At 48.2% G+C, this 24491-nt stretch overlaps 1 protein-coding gene across 3 annotated transcripts in view; it reads right to left on the minus strand.

Annotated features, from left to right (window-relative positions):
• CCDC27 (coiled-coil domain containing 27) overlaps positions 1-24491 on the minus strand; it is a 290662-nt gene that overhangs the window by 102580 nt on the left and 163591 nt on the right. For all 3 annotated transcript variants that reach the window (XM_086921745.1, XM_086921743.1, XM_086921744.1), the window contains one exon: positions 5115-5276. In XM_086921745.1, the coding sequence (XP_086777871.1) occupies positions 5115-5276 (162 nt within the window). The remainder of the gene's footprint in view (positions 1-5114; positions 5277-24491) is intronic.

The raw sequence follows: 24491 nt of genomic DNA on the forward strand, positions 1-24491 counted from the left end.
AAGTGCACCGTCACAAAGTGATTCTGAGTAGACCTCACGAAGGACAGGGGCCATGATATCGATGTATGTTTTGTAAAACTCGGCAGGAATGCCATCGAGGCCTGGGGCCTTGCCATTCTTGAGGGACATGATGGCTTCACGGACCTCGTCCAGCTCGAAGGATGCCGCCAGGAATGCCCTGTCTCCATCGCTGAGCCAGCATAGCGCTACATCCTTCAGGTAGTCATCATAAGACGTGTCGGGGCCTATGGTGGAAGTGTAAAGTGATTGATAATGTGCCGTGAAAGCAGTGAGGATTTCATCCGAGTTCCTGATTGTGGTGCCATAGGTATCCGTGAGTTCGAGTACGACATTGTGTTCTCGCGGAGCTCGCGTGAGCGTGGTGAGTACCTTCCCAGGCCGATCCCCCTCGCAGTACCTCCGGGCTTGCCAATATTTGCCACGGAACTTAGCCTGCCTAGCAGCCTCCTCCTCATACCTCGACAATGTCTCCCTGAAAGCAGCATGCGGTTCGGGGCCAGTCTCAGCTACCATGCGGAGTTCCAAAGCGCGCAGCTCCTTCTCCAGCGTGTTAATAGTGTGGAGGATGTCTCGTAAAACACCATGGCTTTTGGAGATGCAATAGCCCCTGATGGTCACCTTAAATGCCTCCCAAATGTGCTCAACCGAGTCTACTGACCCCTTATTTCTGGGAAAAAAATCAGTTATCTCCTCCCCCAGTTCAGTGCAAAACAGATTGTCTAACAAAATCTCAGGGCGGAGCCTCCAGTGCGGTCTAGGGCTATCCCACCCAGGTATGTGGAGATGTAGCAAGACGGGACTGTGATCAGAATATGTTCTCGGTAAGTGTGCCACCCCCACCAACTCTGTGGAGATCCCTCTGGTGACCAGAAAGTAGTCCAGGCGTGCCCATGTACCCGTATGTGAGGTAAAATGTGTGCCCTCCCTCCTATATGGGTGTAAGTGTCTCCAGGCATCGAACAGCTCGCCCTCTGCAATCACTCCCTCCAGCGCCTCTCGCGCTCTAGGCTTATAAGAGCAGACTCCGTCGGCCCTATCCAGCTGGGGTACCAGTGCCAGATTGAAGTCCCTAACCCAAATGATATGCCGTGAGCCAGCGGACATGATCTTGCCCCACAATGCAGTGAAAAAAACAGGTGCATCCACATTCGGCGCATATGTGATGACAAATGTGTACGTGTCCTGACCCAGCCTGCCCACAACAATGCAAAGCGCCCCTCCTTATCGACAAGCTCTCCATACTTATGAAATGGTACATTACGGGCTATAAGGATAGAAACCCCCCTAGCATAGGTGGAGTATGAGGAGAAGGTGCGGGCCCCAGCCCATCTGCTCGCAAAGGTGGTCCTACCCTGCGGCGACAAGTGGGTTTCCTGCAACATGGCCACCTGAACGTGGTGTCTATCAAGATAGGCAATGACATTGCGACATTTTTTAGCATCATTCAGACCCCGCACATTCCACGACAAGCAAGTTAATTGTGTGTTAGCATTCACAGCGGCCATAAATAAGTCAACATCAAATGCAGCTGTGCCAGCCAGCGTAATAAGACAGGGGTCTCCCTACCCCGCCAACATAGGTACACACACCATTGTAGAGTTTGCATATAGATTCCTAGCGATATTAGCCTCTGCGTAGAACAACCCAACCCCCCTCCCACCCCAGCATCCCTATCATGCCGGTAGCCATGGAACCCCACCCAGCACCTCCCCCCCATCCCACCTCCCCCAACCCCCGCAACAACAGCAAAAACAGTAGCAGTCTTAAGGGGAACACCCTGTAGGGGTATAGCATAGAGCACGCACAGCCACTTCCCAACCCATAGCTCCAGTCCTGTACCGCCCTCTGCGGAGACTAGGGTTAAGAGAGTGGTCCATGGTTTACGTTACCAACAGGAACATGAAGGTCGTGCAGTCCCATCACGTGCAATCCTCTCAGTGACAGCACCCAGGGCAAGGGGCACCAGTCAAACAGTGCAGGTGGGGTATCCATTGCAGGTGTTGCAAACAGTCAGTGTTTGAGTGGATCCGGGGACAGATCCTCGTCCCCCAGGTCCTCCGCGACATCGCGTTCCTCCGTCTTCAAGAAGTCCTCCACTTTTTGCGGGTTCGTGAAAAAACGCTGCTTCCCCTGAGGCGTAATCCGCAGCTTCGCCGGGTACAGGAGAGCATAGTCCACTAGGGCGTCCCGCAACTTCTTTTTTACCGGGAAGAATTTGCGTCTTTCCTCTTGCACCAATGGCATGAAGTCCGGATATATGGAGAAGGTGACACCATTGTACTGTAATGTTCTTTGAGTCCGGGCCGCCCGTAATGCAGTGTCACGATCAAGATAGTTCAATAGCCTAGCAATAATCGGCCTAGGTGGCAATCCGGGCTTAGGTACAGGCACCAAGGAACGGTGTGCTCTCTCCACAATGAATTGGGGGGAGAAGGCGTCCTCTCCGATTGATCCCTTAAGCAGTTTCTCGATATAGAGTTCCATCCTGCCCGTGTCAGTGGATTCTGGCACATTCGTGACGCGTATGTTGTTTCGCCGGCTGCGGGCTTCCAAATCCTCATTTTTAGCCGCTATGACGCGAAGCAGATTGTCCATACTAGCCAGTTGTGTTGTGTGAGTTGATGTCGCGTCCGTGTTATCAGATATACGCTGCTCCGCAGCCGTTAGCCGCTCCTCGTGCCGATCCACCTTATGGACCAAGGCATCCAGTCGAGCAGTGACGCCGTCGACCTTTTCAACCACAGTCGCAAACCCATGCCTCGTTTCCTGAAACAGACTATGGAGGTCCAGCTCTTTAGTGGGAGACGCGGTGGCCCGTGGAGCCGCCGCGCTGGGCCCAGGGTCCACAGGTACTGATTTCACGCCTTTCTTGGCGCCGTCAAAGCTGAGTTTCGTCTGCCGATTACCAGGCCTCACCATGGCGGCAGTGGGACGTGGCGCCCAGTCGCCGCGGGGCTCGTCAGTGCTATGGGCCCAGAGGTAGAACAGGCGGACACAACAGCAGAACAGCGAGCGTGGTATTCACAAGTAGGTTTCAATCCAACAGCCACTGGGAAAGATGAGCTGATGTGGGCAATAGTCGTCGGGGGAACGGCACAGGCCACTGGCACCCCACGCGTTCCTCAGGCACCCCAACGAGGACAAACCGCAGGATCCAGGAGGCAATAATGGTGTCTGCGTCCTCGAGGGGGGAGCGAGCTGCAGGTGCAACCCCAAAGTGTGGCAGTAGGTGTTATGGCTGTCTGCACCAGGCGCAGGGGGAAGGCAGTACCTAGGATGTATGGGGCAGCTGCAGAAACCCCACCGCGAGCATGCACAGTGTAAAGCTCAGATGTACAGTCTGTGAGCGGGAAGCAGAGCAGGCCAGTCCGGTTGCAGGTCACGGCCCCACTCCTAGGAATCCCAGGGAGCTCGCAAGTGGATAGCAACACACTAGTTGGCACAGGCAAGGCTCAGCCACCCCACAGTGACAGCCTACCTTGGCATCTCCTCGCTTAGTGGGACGTGAAGAGAACGGCCGCCGCCGTCAGGTCGGGTGTCTCCCGGCCCGCACCGCCCAACCGAGAGGTACCGGCGGGGTGTAGGTCTTGCCAGGTGCTCGGGGGGGGGGGGGCGCGTCACGCCACCCGGCGCTCCTCCGGGTATAATGGACAGCCCACTCGTAGCCTGTGCGCCGAGATTCTGCAGTAGCGAGGGAGGGGGGGCCAACTCACGCGTGGGGGGGAAAGCACCCTCCCCCAGTCTCAGGTCTCAATACAGTCTCCGTCCCAACCTCGGACGGTTGCTCGCGCTCACGGCCTAGCCCCTCGTGGCCATCCTCGGAGTCGCGTAGGTAGCAGCAGCCGGCCCTCCTCGATCGCAGTTTCCAGGCTGATCTCCGGTGATCCTTCAGGCAGCGATATCTCCGGCTTAGAACGTCGTAGCAGCCCCAGATTTGGGACGAGTGTAGGTAGCAGCTACTTGCAGCAGATGTGGGACAAACACGGCGCCTCAGCACCCTGTGGCAGAGGATAGATGCAGGATAGCTGGTCAGGGAACGGGAGCTACTTGTTCAAGCAGCCATACCGCTTGTGCGCCCTCTAGCGCCCCCTGCCGTATCTCATAGATACGGTGCACTCTTGCCTATTAGTTTTGACCTAGGGCAGCGCAGCAAGATTCTTTGCAGTGCTGCCGTATGTAAAAACCTCATAAATGAAGACTTTTATATGTAAATATTTCGCATCTGGATATCCTGAATGTCTGGAAGGCTCCCATCTTGATTCATTGCATGGAAATGTTTCTCACATGAATATCCGGAAATGACCTCTAGGCATCCTGTGAATTAATAAAAATGTTAAACAGTACCCGACAGTGTCTCCAGATTTGGCAGAACCAATGTCAACATAGTTCTGTAAATATTGACTCATATAGTAAGCAATAAAAGCCGTAAAACTAGCAACTTTAAAATTAAAAGAAAAACACACTTAATAATAGTAAAAAGCTCCCATTTGTGCAAAAATGAATGTCTAATGATGTCTTCAGTTGTGAGTTTAATTTTGCACTCTCTCTCTTTTACCTTTGTTTTCTCTTGTCTTAAAATTCTGAAAAATCGTTAAAAAAATTAAGCAAAATATATTTTGGTCTCCAGAAATCTACACTGCCATAGTAGTCCCTCACATTGAGGGGACTACTTTGTGTGCAGATGGGCTCCCTCTGAAAGAGCAGAATGCCGTCACTCACAGTGAAGTTAGCAAATGACTAATGCGGGCTAAGCCACTGGCCCATGCTTTATGCCGTAGTGGGTGGAGGAAAATGTGAATGACACAACAACAGACCAATGGGTGAAGAGGTCTGCCTGAAAGCCACTACAGGTAAGTATATAGCATTTATAATGCAAGCACAAGAAAGCATTCCACTTTGTTTTGGGTGAATACCTTGGAAAAGAACTGTTTTCCCTGTGAATAATTCTCCTCAAGTCTGTAAGGGATAATTTTTTTTTTTGCACACATCACTTTACATACTTTCGCAAGTATCACCCCTTACAATTACTACATAAGCGTGTCTAGAAGGCCTGTGTTGGTACAAGACGTATCTTTGTCAGTGTTTCTGCTCACCTTAGCTCTCAGGACCTCCTCACTCAGGAGGTGCTGGAGGTGACCTCTGAGTCTGTGGACTTCATGTTGGAGCACAGCGATGAGGGCATCCTTCCTTAGATTCTCCTCTTCCACCTTTGATAAGCGAGTCACCTCTTCCCCCAAGGTCAGCAGGAAGCGCTCCTGGGGACAGATAAGGGGAGAAAAGGTTGGTATACCAGGATTTTCCAACTCCATGATATGGTTTATATGAAATGTTTGCACCATCACTAAAAACTGTTATGGTAGCTTGGTTTGGGCAAATGTCACACATTTTCTAAGGTGACTTTCTCTTAAGTGTGGTAACTGGAATAAGCACTTCCTACCGCCATCAGGGCCGGACTTTGACAGAATATGCTTTGGACCAAAATAATAGTATCTCCCATTTGCGAATTTGGAGAGTAAAAAAAGGGGCCTCCATTTGTAAATCGAGCAACTCTGTACATTGGTACATCCCTGGTCTGTACTCCAAAAGTGCTTTGGTCCATCAACTTTGCCTTCATGATACTAGTATCATCAATTGACCTTCCTCATTCTCTCAATCTTGGCCTCCTCCCTCTCTACTGGGCCCACTTTTCCACATCTGCTGGCCCCCTTGGGGTTTTAAGCAACTGTGCCATCTTATTCTGGATTACAAAATGTTAATTGGCAGAGAATTCACAGTGCTTTCCAGCAAGCACATTCATCCTCTGAGATGTTTCATTACACCAGAAAACCGACCCACACAGTCACAAATTCGGCGCTTACACTGACATGCCAGAGTGACCCTTCTAGCACTACCGGGCAGCCTGATAGGCCAGTCACTGTTCCCTGTACAGCCACAAGTGGGTGCTATTTGCAACGTGAGAAATAAGGAATTATTTATGAGAGTAATTCTTAGTCGTATTTGTAGATAGATAGTTAGATGCACCTTTATTGCATAATTAATTATAGTAATTACAGTCGAAGTCCCCAGAGCAGGGAGAGGAGTACAGAATTAAATATATAACTTTAGTATTAAAAGGCATAAAAGAGAAAAGTAACAAGCTAAAATCAACATCCCTGGCCCATACAGCATTGAAGCCAACCCTCCGTCTGCCAACTGCTTCACGGCTTGTGCATCGTGTACCGTTGATAATAGCCTTGCTTGTATGATCATCAGTTCGACTATCAGGGACACAGGCAGCCCACTTCGCCAGATTTCAGTTGTCTCCAGTGCATCTAGGGTGTGATTTAAGTTTGTCCAGTCAGTGGAGGCTGGTGACATTTGAAAGCAGTGAGGCGTAAAAGTTGGGCATGACTTTTAAGCAACAAGCAAGTGAAGGGAGCAAAAGTGGGGTACAGGTTGGGTCCTCCTCCCAAGAGAAAATTGGAACAAGATTAGCAAATGGTGCATTTTAAAGCAAATGCATTTCATGATAAAGCCAGGCTTTTAAAGCAGTGGGAATGCATAGTCTTGAAATAGTACGCACCCACCCAGAATCTCAACTCTGCCCAACCCCATCAACAGGTCCAAACACCTTCAACCATCATAAACATCTTTACAACCATTTCCCTGATGGCCTGCATCATCATTAGCAAACAATCACCCTCTACAATAGTCATCTACTGCCAATTACATTATAATTGACACACTTAGAGACTCATTGGCACTAAACCACTAACACCGCCTCCTACTGAGGGCCAATTTCACTATTACCCATGCTATGCTTTCTCCTGACACCATGACCTCCCCACTGACACTTTCACTCAACTCATGTCGCCACTCAGACCACTACTTCTTCAAAGCCACCCAAGTTATCACTTTTATAAGTCCCCCACTCACCTACACCTAGCCACACTACTACCAATCACTCACTTCCACTGACGAAGACCAAATTTCTTTGTGACATTCATATTTTGTATGCTTTGTACCTAGACATGATGCTGACATAACAAAACACTAATGTTCCGACTAACAGTCACTATTTTTCATCTAAATGTAATAACTACCTTTCACTGAGAAACTGTCCTAGCTAAAGAAACAATGGGTTTTAAAGGTAGTGTACCCAAGCAGGGATGCTGAGAACTGAACCAGGAAGACAATAATTGAAGGTGCCTGTTCAAATCTCAACCAATCATCGGCAATACTCTTGGGTACAGAACGTAACTATGGCAGTAAGACAGCAGTGCGAGGGGTATTACAGAATGACAAAGCAGTTATTGGCCATTCACCGCTATGCAATTACATTGCCTTTAATTATACTGAAAATGTTTAATTAATTGATTTCTGTCGTGTAAGATACCAGACAGAGTGACAGACACTACTTATTCAGGACAAATGTACCCAGCCACTCACGTCTAAGCACTGTATTTTCTTTTACTTTTGTCTGGTCAATATTTGGTGACCTGTGGACTTCCCTCACACACATTAAAATTCAGTGCTTGAAATGGAGAAATAGAAGTGCTGGTACTCCCCAATTAAAAGTATGACGTTTTTCTTGAGTAGTGCAGGTACTCTCCCGCTCAAATTAAACAAGCATTTACAATGCAATGGTTTCGCCTTTGGAAAAGTTAGAGCTATTGGCATTGTAAATGACAACATTTGTATTTATGTGTTGGTTTTGGAAACAGATAAATAAATGGCATTGTCATATACAATGGCAATAGCTTAATCTCTCGCAAATGTGAGACCTATTGCATTTGCACCCACACATACACACAGAGTCAAACACACACACACAGCCAGCCGCGCACACACACACACACACACACACACACACTCACAGAGCCAGCCACACACACACAGAGCCAGCCACACACACACACAGAGCCAGCCACACACACACACAGAGCCAGCCGCGCACACACACAGAGCCAGCCGCGCACACACACAGAGCCAGCCGCACACACACACAGCCAGCCGCGCACACACACACACAGCCAGCCGCACACACACACAGCCAGCCGCACACACACACAGCCAGCCGCACACACACACACACACAGCCAGCCGCACACACACAGCCAGCCGCACACACACACACACAGCCGCACACACACACACACACACAGCCAGCCGCACACACAGCCAGCCGCACACACAGCCAGCCGCACACACAGCCAGCCGCACACACACACACACACACAGAGCTTGGCCTTGATAGTACAGGTTTGCTTTAGCTCTATTTGTAAACTGGCCTGGAAAGGAAGTTAAATGTGATATTTCCGAAAGAACCGCATTTCCTTACAGCAAGTGAGCAAACACCCTGTACACTTTACTCGAAGCAGATAAGCTTGTGTGATTAAAGTGAAATGTGTAAAGGATAAACATTGTATTTATTACTTATCCAATAGTAAAGGTTTTTCCTACATACAAAAGACACAATTCATTCTCATGGTTGTGCCTTAAAGCATCTGTATTACGTTCTTAAGACCATCAGCAGAAGTAGAGACCTTAGACTAACGAGTGTAGAAGTGAGGCTAACCACATGACAGAGGATTCATGCTGTTCGGGGTAAACCACAAAGGATCATTTGCCTTCAAAAGACAGCTGAGCTAAAAAGTCTCATTACTCATTCTAATGACTGTCAACAAGAGAACAGAAACACACTCTAAATACAGACTATTTATGACATTTCTCTTAGTAGTGCAAACTATGAAGTAGAAAAATCCAACCTGTCAAATTATTTAATGAAGAAAAATATTAACAATGGTTACTTTCAATACATATCCCTGTGTAAAACCCGACATGTAAAGTAACGAATAGCTTCTTTAACAGAGTAACCATCAGAAATCAACGCGTGGCTGCTGTACCGTTTACAACCAAAGGGCTTGAAAAGGTTTAATGTAAGGCATGAGCTTTTCAGAGCAACTTTGTTGGGGAACTTTAAAACTAGAACCTCAAAGATAAGTCCCTGTGCCAGACTCTGTGCCAGACTCTGTAAATAACTGAAGAGTGCAGAGCACGAATGGAAAGTGACGCAATCAAAGGACATGGTTGGTCTACACTGTTAGCAACTGTCCACAGTGAGGGCAGAAGTGAGTACCAACAGTTAGAATGGCAGACACGTGAAAAAAGACGGAGCAGCCCCATGCCTAGTTCCCACGATTTGTGGCAGGGGTGTAGTGTGTGCAGGGGCGGCTGGAGTTTGTACCCAGTGTGCAGGAGGTGAGTGTGCAGGCGGCGGAGCACCTTACCGAGCTCGCAGGACTTGTGGCAATTTGCAGGGGGTGGTCGCAAAATGTTCCTAGATAATGTTATAATCTGTGACGGAGGGAAGGTACATAATTTGCAAAGATAGATCATGTTCTGTACAAATCCATAAGGTTAAAAAGACGGACCCCATTTCCAGTGTCTGGCTAGGAACCAAAATCAACACTAAAGAAAACGATCACTCTAGCCCTACCCCGCAGGAGATTGTTGCTAAAATAAGGCCATGGTACTCGGGAGCCCATCCTTCTTTGAAAGCAACCACCTAGCCTGCTGTCTGACGTTTAAATACCAGGGCGGCAGAATGGTCAGTCCGGATCTACCCACATAGTCAAAACACATCTAAATTACAAAACCGGACTCCGGCTGTCCGAAAAAGCCACCGTGCCTTGTCAGGGACGATGTTAAATGATAACTTATACTTGAGCGTACACAGGACTTAAAGGTACGGCAGCTGACAGCAAGCCTGCCCTTCTCACGTGACTCCACTTTACCCCCAGAGTTCACCTGCATCTTAGTCTTTAACTCGAGTCCACAAGCGCCATTTCTTACCCCCGTACGGCTTGCTCAGGGAATGCTCCCGCTTCAGATATTCGTCAGTCTGGTCTGCCAGTAAGACCTCATGAGAAGTATTAAAATATAAATTAAAACCGTAAAGTTGTTCTGCCACCGGGAGCCGCCAACAGACGCCATTTTCTTCCGCTCTCACCTTCGAGCAAACCCCGCCCATAGAGCTCGCATTGGACGAATATGAGCTTTTACCCGCCTTCCAGTCGTTAGTTCCTCACTATTCCTACTTGTATACAAACAGTTCCCTGGCATTACGCTGGTCACTTCTATTGGTCTCTGAACACATCGATCAACATGCCTGCCTTTCCCAAGACCAAAGGCCGGCAATGCTTGACCCCTTAGGGTTTGTCTAAGATTTCAGTGTCATCAAAGGTCATACCACGCTGTAGAATTCTATGGGGCAGAGTCGGATTAGCCAATAGGACAATCGGGCAGTGACCAATGGGCTTTTCTGATTCAGCACGGGGGGCGGGAGAGGACACGGACGGCGGGAGGGGGGCGGGAGAGGACACGAACGGCGGAAGAGGACACGTACGGCGGGAGGGGGGCGGGAGAGGACGAGGGGGGCGGGAGAGGACACGGACGGCGGGAAACGTGCACAGGACAGCGATGGGAGGGGGGACGGCGGGAGGAGGGACACGGAGGAAGGCAGGACAGCAGCAAGCACGGCCCGGCCGGACCAGATTCGGGGGCGTTCCCGGCTTTTGGCTGACGTAGCATGACGTAGCCAAAAGCCAAAAATTCTCGGGAACGCCCCCGAATCTGGTCCGGCCATGACGGACGCCTCTCTGTTCCAATGGCTAGCCTCCATTTATGGAGCTAGCCAATGAAACAGAGGGCGGATTCCAGAGCCACATACTGTAACTCAATAGATTTCTCCTGTGCAAAAGCTGCTTGCGCAGCTTTTTTGCAGCCGAAACCTAAAAAAGCAGCAATTTGTTAGAAGACAGACTAACATTTGGCCTCTGTCTTTGAAGTACAGCAAATGTGACTACGGAAATACATTTGAATTCATCGTTATTTGTTGCTTGGATTTTTGTTAACCAACAAAGGACCCACCAGTGGGCTGCACTCACAGTTTGGGACACACCTGCATAAATGGTACACAACTACACAAATACTGCAGCTGCACTTGTGCGTATAAGTCATGAAGATGTTTGTGTTGTTACTGTTATTTTTAAGTTGAGGCTCACACAACTGTTATTTTAAGCAACAAACACCACCAACAGAACACATTAAACATAACACTGAATACATATCAAACTCAGATGCAATATAACGTATAGCTAGGTATCACTGAACCACAAGTAATCAATCACAACCTGTAAAGGAATTCACTAAAATCACAACAGTACTTATTTCTTTAAAAGAAAATATCCCTTTCCACAGACAACACACAGCATACTACAGCAACACTGCGCAGCTAGGTAGATTGAAGGGGACTGTGTGAGGGCAGGAACACACTATAATCTCTGGTAACATGATAAACTGACCTGTCAAAAGCTATGGCTTAGAATATTCATGGCCACTTTTCCTTACCAGCCAGGCTTTCGTTTAAAAGTGTCATTCTTCTAATTAAAATAAGACACTTCACCCGCCACACCCCCACTAAAGTAAACCGGTCTGTGAAGAGCGCAACTATCAATTCATATGCGGTGTGCGCCCTTCCCCAACCAAGAGAGCACCTGTGCCACATTTAAACTCAAGACAGTAAAGCGTCTCCGACCAACATGAAACGCCTCCGGGGCCCGCATTAAAAACCTGCTTGGACAGTGCAAGCTCACGCACAGCGAGGGGCTCTCTCCCAGTCACGAGACAAGGAGGTGTCAGTATGCATACACCACACACTTTGCACTAAAAAGGCTCGTCTATGAACGGCGAGAATAATTAGAATACCAGGTAACGGAGGCACGCCGCACAGCCTTCATCCTGCCATGAGCCGGGCACTCCGCCAAGCCGGTGATCACCCTCCTCAGCGCCCGGCCGCTCTTCCCCATGGTGGCCGCTCACGGCCGGTAGTACTCTTCAAATGAGTGTGAAGTCACTCCCTCCCGAGGAGGCGGCGGCGGCCCCGCCCCGGAGGGATGGCTATGAATGGAGAGGGGCGCGGCCCAGCCCGCCCGGCAGAGAATATAGGATTCCATTTTATATTATTTGCGATTCTTATTTACCACATCTGTCCGCACACTCCAGTGTGTAGCAACAGCGTCACAAGCATGTATTTACTTCTGAATGTTGCGTTTGTATAATCGATTGATTTGGGTAAGTGGTATTTTAAAAATATCAAATCTTTTGGATGTTTAACGCATATGGCATGACACGAACCGGACAGATCAAAGGTCATACCACGCTGTAGAATTCTATGGGGCAGAGTCGGATTAGCCAATAGGACAATCGGGCAATGACCAATGGGCTTTTCTGATTCAGCACGGGGGGGTGGAGAGGACACGGACGGCGGGAGGGGGGCGGGAGAGTGGGGTGAAATCAGCCTAGATAAGTTTAATATATGATCAAAAGGTCTTGGCTATCTCCAAACCTATTGAGCCACAGGGAACAATAGAGGGGTCAGCTTTAACTAATTCCCGCCTGCGGCAGGGGCACGCTGATTGGAAGCTGGCCAACCAGCTGCGCAAAAGCACTGCAGCCGTAGATATTGCTTAAAATATGTTAAGCAGAAAAGTCTTGAAGTGATGAAAGGGGTGAGGCTGCCGTGACAGTGCTTGAGTTAATTTTGCTGTGTTAAAAACACCCTATTACAGCATTTCACATTAAGGTCAGCTTGCACAGTCTTACACTCTGGCATCCGATGTTTTGTTTAGATTGACCCTATAAAAGTCTTAATTGAATGCATGAATAAACCCTCAGAAAAGAACGAAGACAAAAAAGTAAATCTCCCCTTGTGTAGGAATAGGGGATGTCCTTGGCGATGGGGGTGTTGAAAGGCTCGCCTTACCTAGAGCCAACCGGGCAATTGTGTGAAAGAACGCTGTCCTTTACAGATGTCCGTATGGCCCACTGTACTGGTAACCCAGAAAGCTGTACTTTGTGACAACAACAGGACGCTGTCTTTTACAGATGTCCGTATGCTCCGCTTGATGGATTTTTCTCAATGAGATAGCCCCGCTGCACTTTATAAAACCAAAAGGACGCCCCACGGTACGAGTAACCAACACTGCGCGCCCTCTCGGTCACTACAGCCCAGCCGGTTCTCCACCCGCCACGAGCCTCGCACAGACAGCAGTGCGGCCGGGAGCGTATTACCTGAGGCTGCTCTCGCGGGGAGGCATCTCTCCAGTCGATCCTCCGGTGGGAGCCCTTCTAATCCGGCGGTGACGCGCTGGTTGGGACGGAACTTCCTTCTGGCGGCTTTCCTGCCTTCTCTAGTGGTGACGTCGACGCAGGCGTCCTGGTTACCAGGCACCCCTCCGGCTTCAAGGCGCTACACAAGTACAACAGAGGGAAGGTGGGGATATGAACAGGAGGATGGAAGAAACATGGTCTTAAGGTAGTCTTAAGGGGTGGAGAGGACACGGACGGCGGGAGGGGGGCGGGAGAGGACACGAACGGCGGAAGAGGACACGGACGGCGGGAGGGCGGCGGGAGAGGACGAGGGGGGCGGGAGAGGACACAGACGGCGGGAAACGTGCACAGGACAGCGAGGGGTGGGGGGACGGCGGGAGGAGGGACACGGAGGAAGGCAGGATAGCAGCAAGCACGGCCCGGCCGGACCAGATTCGGGGGCGTTCCCGGCTTTTGGCTGACGTAGCATGACGTAGCCAAAAGCCAAATATTCTCGGGAACGCCCCCGAATCTGGTCCGGCCATGACGGACGCCTCTCTGTTCCAATGGCTAGCCTCCATTTATGGAGCTAGCCAATGAAACAGAGGGCGGGTTCCAGAGCCACATACTGTAACTCAATAGATTTCTCCTGCAAAAGCTGCTTGCGCAGCTTTTTGCAGCCGAAACCTAAAAATGCGGGAGCAGGACAGGTACTCTCCCTGTCAAAATAAAAAAGTGCCGGTACTCAGTACCGACCCATTTAAAGCACATTTTGTACGGAATCACCACTCTGACTGAAATGAGTGACCATTGCCCAGTGCGCTCTGCACTGAGAGGCCAAGGATTTGATGGCCACGCGCTCTGAACACCTTTTCGACACACTGACTGGCACAGTGAGAAACTCATTCGGCCTTCAGTCTTCGCTGTCATAAATACATGGAGGCATTCAGTTGAAAGTACGTACTACACGAGTGTAATATGCTTAACGAAAAAAAAACATGAAAAACAACATCTTGGAACTAGCTAACATTATTTGGGAATACAATATTTAGTCAAATGTGAAATATCAACGGAAACAAAATTGAAGCTCAAAGGGAGCTTCCATTGTTTCGGGGCCAGAAAAGAGCCACTACCATGTAAGGATTTAAAAAACAGACAGAGAAGCTTTACTTTACTAATGATTATTTGCTGAATCATTTGCACTCCTCCACAGCCCCTCCCCCAACACCCCTTACCTCCGGGATTACAGCCAGGGGCCTTCACGCGTGCACCACACGCGTGCACCACAGTTTGAAGACTTCTGCTCTAGGCAGTCACTGGCTCAAAATTTAAAAGTAGACACCTCGTGTCGCCCAGAGAGCCCCGCTGGAGCGGTATGAGTTCCACGTGCTGCTGTTTACGCTGACAAAACTGCCCTGTCAGTGGCATGAACTCCGAAGCTTGCAAGTCTCCTTTAGGCGCTACGCCGCATACCCGCCCCTCGGTGTCAGAAGCAGTACACTAGCAGCTTGTGTGAAGAGCAAAAACGTGTTCCCTTTTATTGTACACACTTTCTATTGCGCCATAGCAAATGCAGTCTTCTAGTAGGAATTCACAAAACCACTCCACGGAGATTGAATATAGCCTGCTTTTAAATTACAACTACTCATGCAGCCTGGCACCGTTGGGAAAAAGCACTCGTTGTAATCTCTTGCGGCTCGCGTGGGGGGGGGGGCATGTGAGGGCGTTATAAAATAAAATAAAAATCTTACCTGGTCCCCGCCGCCTCGGGTCCGTTGGCGCCTTCAACAGCCACATCACTGCTGCAGTGCTGGCAAGTGGGTACCCCTCTCAGCCAATCCTGGCGCTGGAGCAGCGCCAGGATTGACTTAGGGCGCGGTTACTCTCCGCCTGCCAGCCCATTAGGAGACCAAGGTTTGTGCCTTTGCTCAACCCTCGCTCTCCTAAGGATGTATGTAATTACTATGCAGTTTCTGCACCGCGCTGCCATTACAACGCAGGTATCACAACGCAAGTCGTTATTACGACTTGCGCAGTAGGTGCTGGACTTAGGAATAGTACGATTTACTATTCCAACTCCAGCCTACGCAACAGTAGGGAAGGTGTTGGAATAGTAAATCTACTATTCCTTAATCTCTAGTGCCATCCAGCGCAAGTCGTTGTAACGACTTGCGTTGTGATTCCTGCGTTGTAATGGTAGCGCGGTGTAGAAACCGCGTAGTAATGGATGTTTCCCCTCTCCTAATGGGCAAGCGCCAGCCTGAGCAGACACCAGTGCACATGACTGGGCACGGCGGAAAAAATCGCCGACCTTCCCCACTAATGCGCACTTGTGCTGCTGCCTGCCCCTGGAAATGCCTGCCAGTCAACATGAGGCCAGACCGCCCACCCCCTTCAGACTCTGAAGGGGGTGGGCGGTCTGGCGCCAGTTTGTTGCCGGATTGCTTATCATTCGCAGATTATGTTTTTAACGTGTGATTCTTCGCCTCCTTGGCTTTAAAAACTTTGGGGCATATTATGAAGGGAAACATCGCCGCTTTTTCGGCCCATAGGGCCGAAAAATTGGCGATTTTTTCATCACCATATTCACAAGTACATTGCTAAAAAGCGTCAGCACGTGTTTTCTTGCTACTTTGCATGTCAGAGATCAATATAGCGAATGACATGCAAAGTAGGCGTTCCTGAGCACAACAACAAACACAGCAAACACAGCTATGCGATATTTACAAGAAATGCAGCAGACCCACGAAGCGATAAAAATAACCGCGCTAACTGCGGTTATCGCAGAACTGTAGGGACATATTATCAAGGGGGTTTATCTCCGCTTTTTTGGCTTTAAAAGCCAAGAAAGCGGAGATAAAATTATCTCCCTATTACCTGGCTGTCGCTAACACCAGTTAGCGACAGCTAGTAGGAGATAGCGACCATCTTGGGCCCCACTTTGCATGTCAGTGATATTTATCACTAATGACATGCAAAGTGGGCGTGCCAAGATGTTAGCGACTGAAAACAGTCGCTAACATCGCTATCTCCTATTACCAACTTTTGGAGATATTCGCGCTAAGCACGAATATCTCCAAAAGCTAACACCTGCCCTGAGCAGTTCTTAGCCATGTTATCCAATGGGAGGTGGATAACAGCTCGGTAATGCAAAAATATCGCTGACTTTTCAGCGATATTCATTCATTTGCAGCGATTTTTATTGCATTTGCGATAAAACTTGGTAATACCGCAGCTCAGCGGTAAATTTTTGTCTCTAACCAAGCAATAGCGATAATTATCGCTATTGCTTGGTAATATGCCCCGTAATGCCTGCTTTTAAATTGACTTAGCCATACTGATAATGGGAGGTGGATTGCCAGGTTAGGTCCACATTCCCCTATCAACAAGCTTCTCCTTGGCGCAGTGAAATCATTGCTGGATTTCACGCGCTATTCCTGATAATCAGCCTCTATCGCTGGAATTGCATCGCCTGTTAGCAAAATGTTGATGATACGTCGCTATCACAGCAATGTAATCCAGCGATAAAGTAAATCGCGCTACGCGCAATTTGTGATAATTATCGCATCATCTTGATAATATGCCCCCTTGCTTTTAGTATCCAGTGCTGCGAGGTTAACCCAAACTCTTGTCAAATTTGTGGGTGCGCTGTGCAATTTAGGAGCAAGAAAACTCTTCGGTAACAGGAGGACTGCATCCGGTCCAGCCAGTTGGCCATTTGGGCTTTGAATGTCATTGCCCTGAAGGCAAGTAGGCAGGAATTTACATACTATTACCTTCAAGGGATTGGATAGGCCTGGTATCTTCAGTGATTTTAGGAGCTTGGGAAATACCCACTCTAGGGAGTTTGCTGCCACCTGGCTGTTAGGCGTATGTGTGTGGTGCAAAACAGGGGACAGCGAACTCCATAGAATGGCCGTTTCGCAAACTCCAAGCTTAGGGCCATATGTATGAACACATTTTCTCATAGACACGGAATGGGTAAAACCCTTTGATACATCTGGCCCTTAGTCGTATACTTGTAGTTTTGTGATAGAACTGCCGCAGTTCGGAAAATCCCGTTCTTACTCTATGAATGTGCTCTTGGTATCTTACCTGTTCATAATGCACTGCGTAGTTTCTCAACTCCTGCACAGAAGTGGTCTTTAAACACATGTATCTGTTAGCTGAAAGCGCCATCTATAGGCTACTTTCAGAGCCACAGGTTCGCTTCATTTGGTGCTCATTATTACATGTATGTTTGGAATCGCTTTCTTGATGAATCAAACGTGCAGAAGCTGGCCTACATGTGGAACAATGCGAGGCACAAATGGGTACGATAATGTTAAGAGAATACTTCGGTTCCTTTTGTTGTTATATTTAATGACACCACTTTCGTGCCTTAGACACCCGCCTTACGTTCTAATGTCTATTTAATGTTGACGTTCGCTGCTTAGTAGTCTGAGTCTAAGCCTAAGGCATGGATCCCTGCAGTTATTTGCCAGCAGCATAGACGTGCGTATTTATTAAGACTGTTCAGTGCTAGCACATTCACCACATTCTTGGAACTAAGCTATACCCAGATGATAGGCTCATATGAGGGCAAAACTGGTCCTATGTTGCTTATGTTTCGGTTCGGTTGGAACCTGGCTTGGCAGTTCGGGCTGGACTGTTTCCATGAGGAGCATGGTGAAGGTTGATTTGCAAATGGCTGGGTCCAAACTGAGAGGGCATGGTCAGCATAAGTTGCTTGGATGCTATCCAGAGCAATTGCCAGTGGTTAGAAAAATTGCAAACATTCCTCCCATCACTGTTTGATGTACCGCCCTAAGTGGCAAGGGTATGCCCAGAAGTAGGTCCTATGTTCACTGTGCCAATAGAAGTAAGTTATACCTGGCTGATGATCCCTTTTCATGGTGAAACCAGTTCTAGGTTGTTTATGTTCTGGTTTAGTGAGTACCTGGCCTGACAGTTTGGACTGCTCGTTGCCAGGAGGCGAAGGGACAAGGCTGATTTGCATATGGCTGGGTCGAACCTGAGGTGGCATGGTGCACACAAAAACAATAGACTGGGATGTTACCAGAGCGAATGGTAGTGGTTAGACAAACCACACGAATTCCTCACCTCAGCTTTTGTGTGTTGGTTGTACCACCCTAGGTGGCAATGGTAAACCCAGACGTGGTCCTGTACTCACTGTGCCACTGGAACTAAGCTATACCAGGCTGATGAGCTTTTTTCAAGGTGAAACAAGTCCAAAGTTGCTTATGTTCCAGTACCACAAGGACCTGGCATGGCAGTTCAGGCTGGACTGTTGCCATGAGCAGCAGGGCCAAGGCTGATTGGCAAATGGCTGAGTCCAAACTAAAGCGGCCTGGTCATTATAAGAATGGTGGGTTTGGATGCTACCCAGAGCAATTGCCAGTTGTTAGAAAATTACAGGCATACCTCCCTTCAGCTTTTGTGAGTTTGATGTACAGCCCTAAGTGGCAAGGGTATGCCCAGAAGTGGGTTCTATCCTCATTGTGTCAAGGGAACAAAGATATACCTGACTGATGCACCCTTCTCAGTGCGAAACCGGTCCTAAGTTGCTTATGTTCCAGTTCAGTGAGGACCTGGTCTGGCAGTTTGGGCTGGACTGTTCCATGAGGAGCACGGTTAAGGCTGATTTGCATATGGCTGGGATCCAAATGAGGGGGTATGGTGAGCAAACAATTAATGGTTTGGGATGCTACCCTGAGTGATTGCCAGTGGTTAGACAAATTTCAAAAACTTCCTTCCATCACCTTTTTTTGCATTTGATGGTTGGTAGTATGACCAAAAGAATGTAACTACTCATTCAGTGTCCCCATGAAAGGCCAGGAGGATGCCTAAGGATCTGGCTGTCTCTATATCCATTCAGATAAGCTGGAGGGTATCAGTGAGGCATCTAAATATACTGGTGCTCATGTAAAGTGCTCTGATACCTTTGAGTCAAATTCGCGCTATCTAAAACTCAGGAGAAAAAAAAGCTCTTCCACTTCATTATAGTGAGCCTGCGTATGGACTTAATTCTAAGACTTTCCGTTTCTTAGTGTAGTGAGATTCCTGGTTGTGATATATTTTCTTTATGTACCAAATTACAATTTGTTGAGGGGACAGTACTTCTCTAATTCTTATAAAAGCAATAGGCTGGCCATTCACTTATAGCACCTCTTTTTTGTCTGCTTGAGTTCTGAGTCTGTACCAACACACTTCCTCCCTGACATACCTTGGACTGCTCGCTCTTGCTGCCTTGAGAGTCGGGTGCATTAGGGGCGTACTGGCCCGGTTTGCAGTGCTATAATAGGATGAACCCCAGGACATTAGTGGCATAAGGACCCAACCACCACCGCTGAGGCCTAGTATACCCTCCCTACCCCATGGTACCTGAAATGGGTCCTCCATTTAATTACCTCACTCTTGCCATTCAATAGGGAAAGGATTGTAAAAAACGTCTCCTTCAATCTTTATTTCATGATTTCCTGAAGAATCTGGATCATCACAAATGAGGTGACAGATCCAGGGAAGTAGGCAGCAACTGAGGTGGTAATTGTTGGCGAAGTGCAAGTACAGGTGGTGCTTGGCTAAGGCTGTGTTTGTGGGATTAATATCACAGTGGTTGCTGTGGTGCTATGTGATGCAGTATTGAGGAAACTTGGCGTGATAATCCAAGATCATAGCTGAAGTTTGCACAATAGATCTACTGGCATTTGCATCAAAGGTCATTCGTTTTATCTGTTTCCAAGGTATACTGCTCTTCATAATATGGGTTGTACTGTGTATCCTAGTGCGGGTGATGGTACCCCTCTAGAGGACCTTTATCCTCACCATGAAAGAAAGATGGATGGGCTTGTGGTGAGTGTTGCTCATTTTGACCCAGTTTACTGTCATCATCCTGACAATTGATGCTCATATCGAACAGGTTGTAGGCTGGTCTAGTTGGGCCATCATTTCTTGATTGCCTATTGCATCCTTCAATATCAGGTTAAAAGATTTTCACAAGTGAGGCTAGTCACACCTTGCACAGTGTGCTGTCAACAAGACAAACGAGATGACTGGAGTCACTAAGGGTTATGAACAGTCCTTTGTTGACAGTGGAGGTGTTGATGAGGGTACCATTATCAATGTGATGGTCGTCGGTAGAATCATTGATGAGGATGTCTTTGCAGGCCTTGCCATCAACGTAAGCATCGGGGATGGTGGAGTCTTCATCTATGATGGTAAAATAATCTCTTATGGCGAAGAATGGGTAGATGGTTTCTTAGCCTACAATGGAGATGGCGCTGAGATGATTTTATTCTGCAGTGGATTCCTCAACGTTATCTTATATGGGCCTGCCACTGGGGGTGACTAACCTCAGGCAGCTTTCATGTTTTAGTGTCAGACTTTATAGGAATCTTCAAGGGGGGTTTCCATTGTGGCAAAGCCATCCATTGCTGAGCCCATTTTATTTGCAACTGACTTGGCTCATTTTTGCGCTTTTTTTCAGGTAAGTGGCTCAAAATCAGGTGGTGGCACTTCCTCCTCTATCAGCCTGAACAAAAGCCCCTGCAATCCTGAGGCTCATAATGCAGGTGAAGACAGTGGGAAATATCCAGAACTATGCGGACAGAGCCACGAGTTCCGGAAGCCTACAAGCATAACCACGCTTGCCTGAATAACAAATTTGCCTTAACCACACAGGTAAGGCAAATGCACTCTAGTGTTTGGAATGGGTGGGAAACGAGGAGCATTGCAAGCAGATACAGACAGGTAAGTGGGGCTAGGCCCGGGTCTAAGGGGCATTCGGGGTAGTTTTCAGGGCTGTTAGGGGAATTTTTGAGGGGTGGTGGGGGTTCGGGGAAGTTTTCAGGGGTGGAGGGGGTTGGGGGATTTTTCAGGGGTGGTGGGGGTTCGGGGTAGTTTTCAGGGGTTGAGGGGGGTATGGGGTCGTTTTTAGGGGTGGGGGTTCATGGTAGTTTTTAGGGGAGTTCGGGGTATTTTTCAGGGGTAGTTTTTAGAGCTCTGGGATTAGGGGAGGGCAGGGTCGTTTTTAGGGCTCAGGGGGAGGTTGGGCACATTTTTAGGGCATGGGGGAAGGCAGGTACAATTTAGGACTGGAGGCAGGGACGTTTTTAGGGCTCGGGGGTAGGGGGTTGGTTTACAGGAGGGAGGGGGTAGTTTTAGGACTCAGGATGGGGGCAGAAGTATGGGGGTCAAGTCTTAACCACGGAAATGTGTTTACCATGCATGCTACGACAATGCATAATTCGTTGTAAAGGTATGCGTGGTAAAGGCATATTCATGGTGAAGTAGTGTGGCTCACCGGTTAGAGGCGGCAGACCCGAGAGCAGAGGACGGCCCGGGACCAGGGTTCGATTCCCGGAGCGGCAGGTTTCTGGACCAGGGTCAGCGGACTCGATAATTCTCTCGCCTCGGTGCCCACTCTGATCAGCGATCACACTCAGCAACTCTGGGCATTAGCTTGCCTCATCTTCACTAACGGCCCCACCAGACCGCCGGGGATGCCTGGTCTCACCCTGGAGATACCCATTAAGGGACCATCTCTCAGGGAAGCCAGGAAGGGTTTCGCAGCGGTCGAAGCGCCTTGGGACCCTACGGGTAAGTAGTGCGCTATATAAATGCCTATACATTTACATACATACATTTACATTTACATGGTTAACCGCATCGCTGCGGCGGCTTTTCCCGCTGTGCGCGGCAGATTTGAAATTACCGCGTTACGTGACGAGCTGGCCTTGTCATCCGCGCACGACAGGTAAGCGCGATGATGAGCCCAGCTCGTCAATAGCCTCGAAGGGGTTAAGGCTTGAAAAGTACAGACTGCGTGGAACCAGCATGCGTGGCAAACGCATATGTGGTTCCAGCACACACCCGAAGAAAGTATTTCCTCTTATGTGAATCATTTAAATGAAGGCAATTTTTTTTTACTGCAAGCCCTAAAAGACCAGAAAGAGCCTTTTTTAGAGCCTGAGCCAAGTTTAAAAAAAATGAACTTCCTGGCTTAAATAAGTTCATGAATAACAATCCTACAGACAAAAGCTCACCAAGGCGTGTAGGTAATCCAGAAATTAAGAAACAAACAGACATGTTTCTAGTTATCAGCTCTGTGGAGACTCCCTATATGCATGATGTAGAAATCTGAAGCATGGTGGTCAATGGGGAGAGTTAGAGCTACAGGCCCATCTCAGAAATACAGATATCTGAAGCATGGTGGTTACTGGGGTGAATTAGAGCTACAGGTCCATCTCTCTCCTCCCCTTTGCCGCCAAAGTCTCTGAGAAGGTCACCAACATCCAGCTAACAAACTTCATAGAATCCAATGACATCCTCAACACTTCTCATTACGGCTTGCTCAGCAACCACAGCACCTAGACTGCCCTCCTAGCCACCACAAATGACATCCGCACACTCCTCAACCAAGGCCACCCTGCAGCCCTCATTCTAAAAGACCTCCCAGCAGCCTTCAACACTGTATCCCACCGCACACTAGCCGCTAGACTCCACAAAGCTGGCATCCTGGGGACTGCCCTAGACTGGATCCGCTCCTTCCTCAACAAGAGCTCTGAAACCTGAGGGGGAATTGCATGTTTGAGAGATCAAGATTAGAGAACCTGTTCTAGAATTTCCATTGAGAGGAAATCTCCCAAAAGGATGCACTCCTGTCCATCAGACCTTCGATTTGGAGCATATGTGGACAATGAAACACACATTGACCACACTTGCAAATCAACCAGAGCTGTGTTTTTCTCTCGGAAGAGACTCCAACCCCACTGATCAAACTGATTATTACATCATTATTCAAGCCAATTTACCTAATTCACTAAAATGACCATGAGGATGCTCTGCTAATTTATGCAACAAAATCCTTCCACAAACCCCTTAATATCCAGATTGTGTCAAAAACATAGAACCACATAAACCCAACTTTTGCAGAACTTCATATACTTACCCTGGAGCCAGTAATGAAGTTGAAGTATGTATGTCTCACTTTGAATGTCCTCAGGCTACTCCATCCCGACTAACGATATGCTGTGATAAAATGCACCTCAGAAGTACTTAAGTTATTTGAGTAGAATCAAAAGAATCAGTTCCCACCTGCAGCGACAGAATCTTTTTTTTGTGCTGCTCCTGCTTTATGAAACTCTAAGGACCTCTCAACGACTTCACCCACAACTATTTCTAACTGTTTTCTGCTTATACCAGCTCACATCAAGAATATTGATGTTTCGAGTCTTCTGAATGTACTTGGAAAGACATCATTGATACAACTGTGATAATGGTACTTGGTGACCACAGAGGGGCACTCCCTAGATAGGATAATGCCAGTGCCATGAGCACTTAGAGGGAGGGTGTGCCTAGACTGGTTGTGATATCAATATCTTGATGGAGTCAGCTGCACAGTATGTGTGGTGCTTGCTGAGTAAATGTATTAAAATTAAAAGCCTTCACCGAACATCCCATGTTAGATCTGATCTGAAGGTACCTTTTGAGAGGCATGATACAGAACTGACACCACACATTACAAAAAGTGTCAAAGGGTAAATGTATTCATTCTTAATTTTTAGAACTGATGATGAGTTGGGTTGAATGGTATATCTATGGGAGAATCACAGTAACCAATTCTAAATCGCTTGGTTTTATTGCACCTGGAATGATCAGGTGAGGTAAATCTGGGGCAGATTATCGCCTGCGAAAAGCAGCGGGGAATTCATGTCCACAATATGGGCCGGTAATCAGGGCTGTTTCTAGGTGTTTTGCGGGAAACATCCTTTACAACGAAACTTTTTCCACCCAGTACCTTTACACTGCAGGATTTACAACGCAAGTCGTTACAACGACTTGCACTGGAGGGCGCTGTAGGATAGTGAATAGTTTAATTTACTATCCAAAACCTTTGCTACTATCCACGGGGACTGGAGTTGGAATAGTAAATTAAACTATTCACTATCCAGTGCCCCCCAACGCAAGTCGTTGTATCGACTTGCGTTGTAAAACCTGCATTGTAAAAGCATGCGTGGAAAAAGCATGCGTTGTAACGACATACATCCGTCTTTTGCCGCCCTAGGCGAGAATTGAAAAATGACACCCCTCCCTTTTACTACCATCACTGTTTCCCCCTGTCATCCAGGCTAGAAGAATTAATGCATTAGATAATCCCAAACTCGTGTTTTTTGCCGCCCTCCCCCTTTTGCTGCCCTAGGCGCCCGCCTAGTCTTGCCGAATGGTAGAAACGGCCCTGCCGGTAATAGGGGAAGACATACAGGTTTAGCTGCTACCTCACAAGTCACATAGACACTGGGGGTACAGAGATTTTCTGCTTAGGTGGAACATATTCTATG

The sequence above is a fragment of the Lissotriton vulgaris genome, chromosome 5, assembly GCF_964263255.1.
Source record: "Lissotriton vulgaris chromosome 5, aLisVul1.2, whole genome shotgun sequence".
Taxonomy (NCBI): Eukaryota; Metazoa; Chordata; class Amphibia; order Caudata; family Salamandridae; genus Lissotriton; species Lissotriton vulgaris.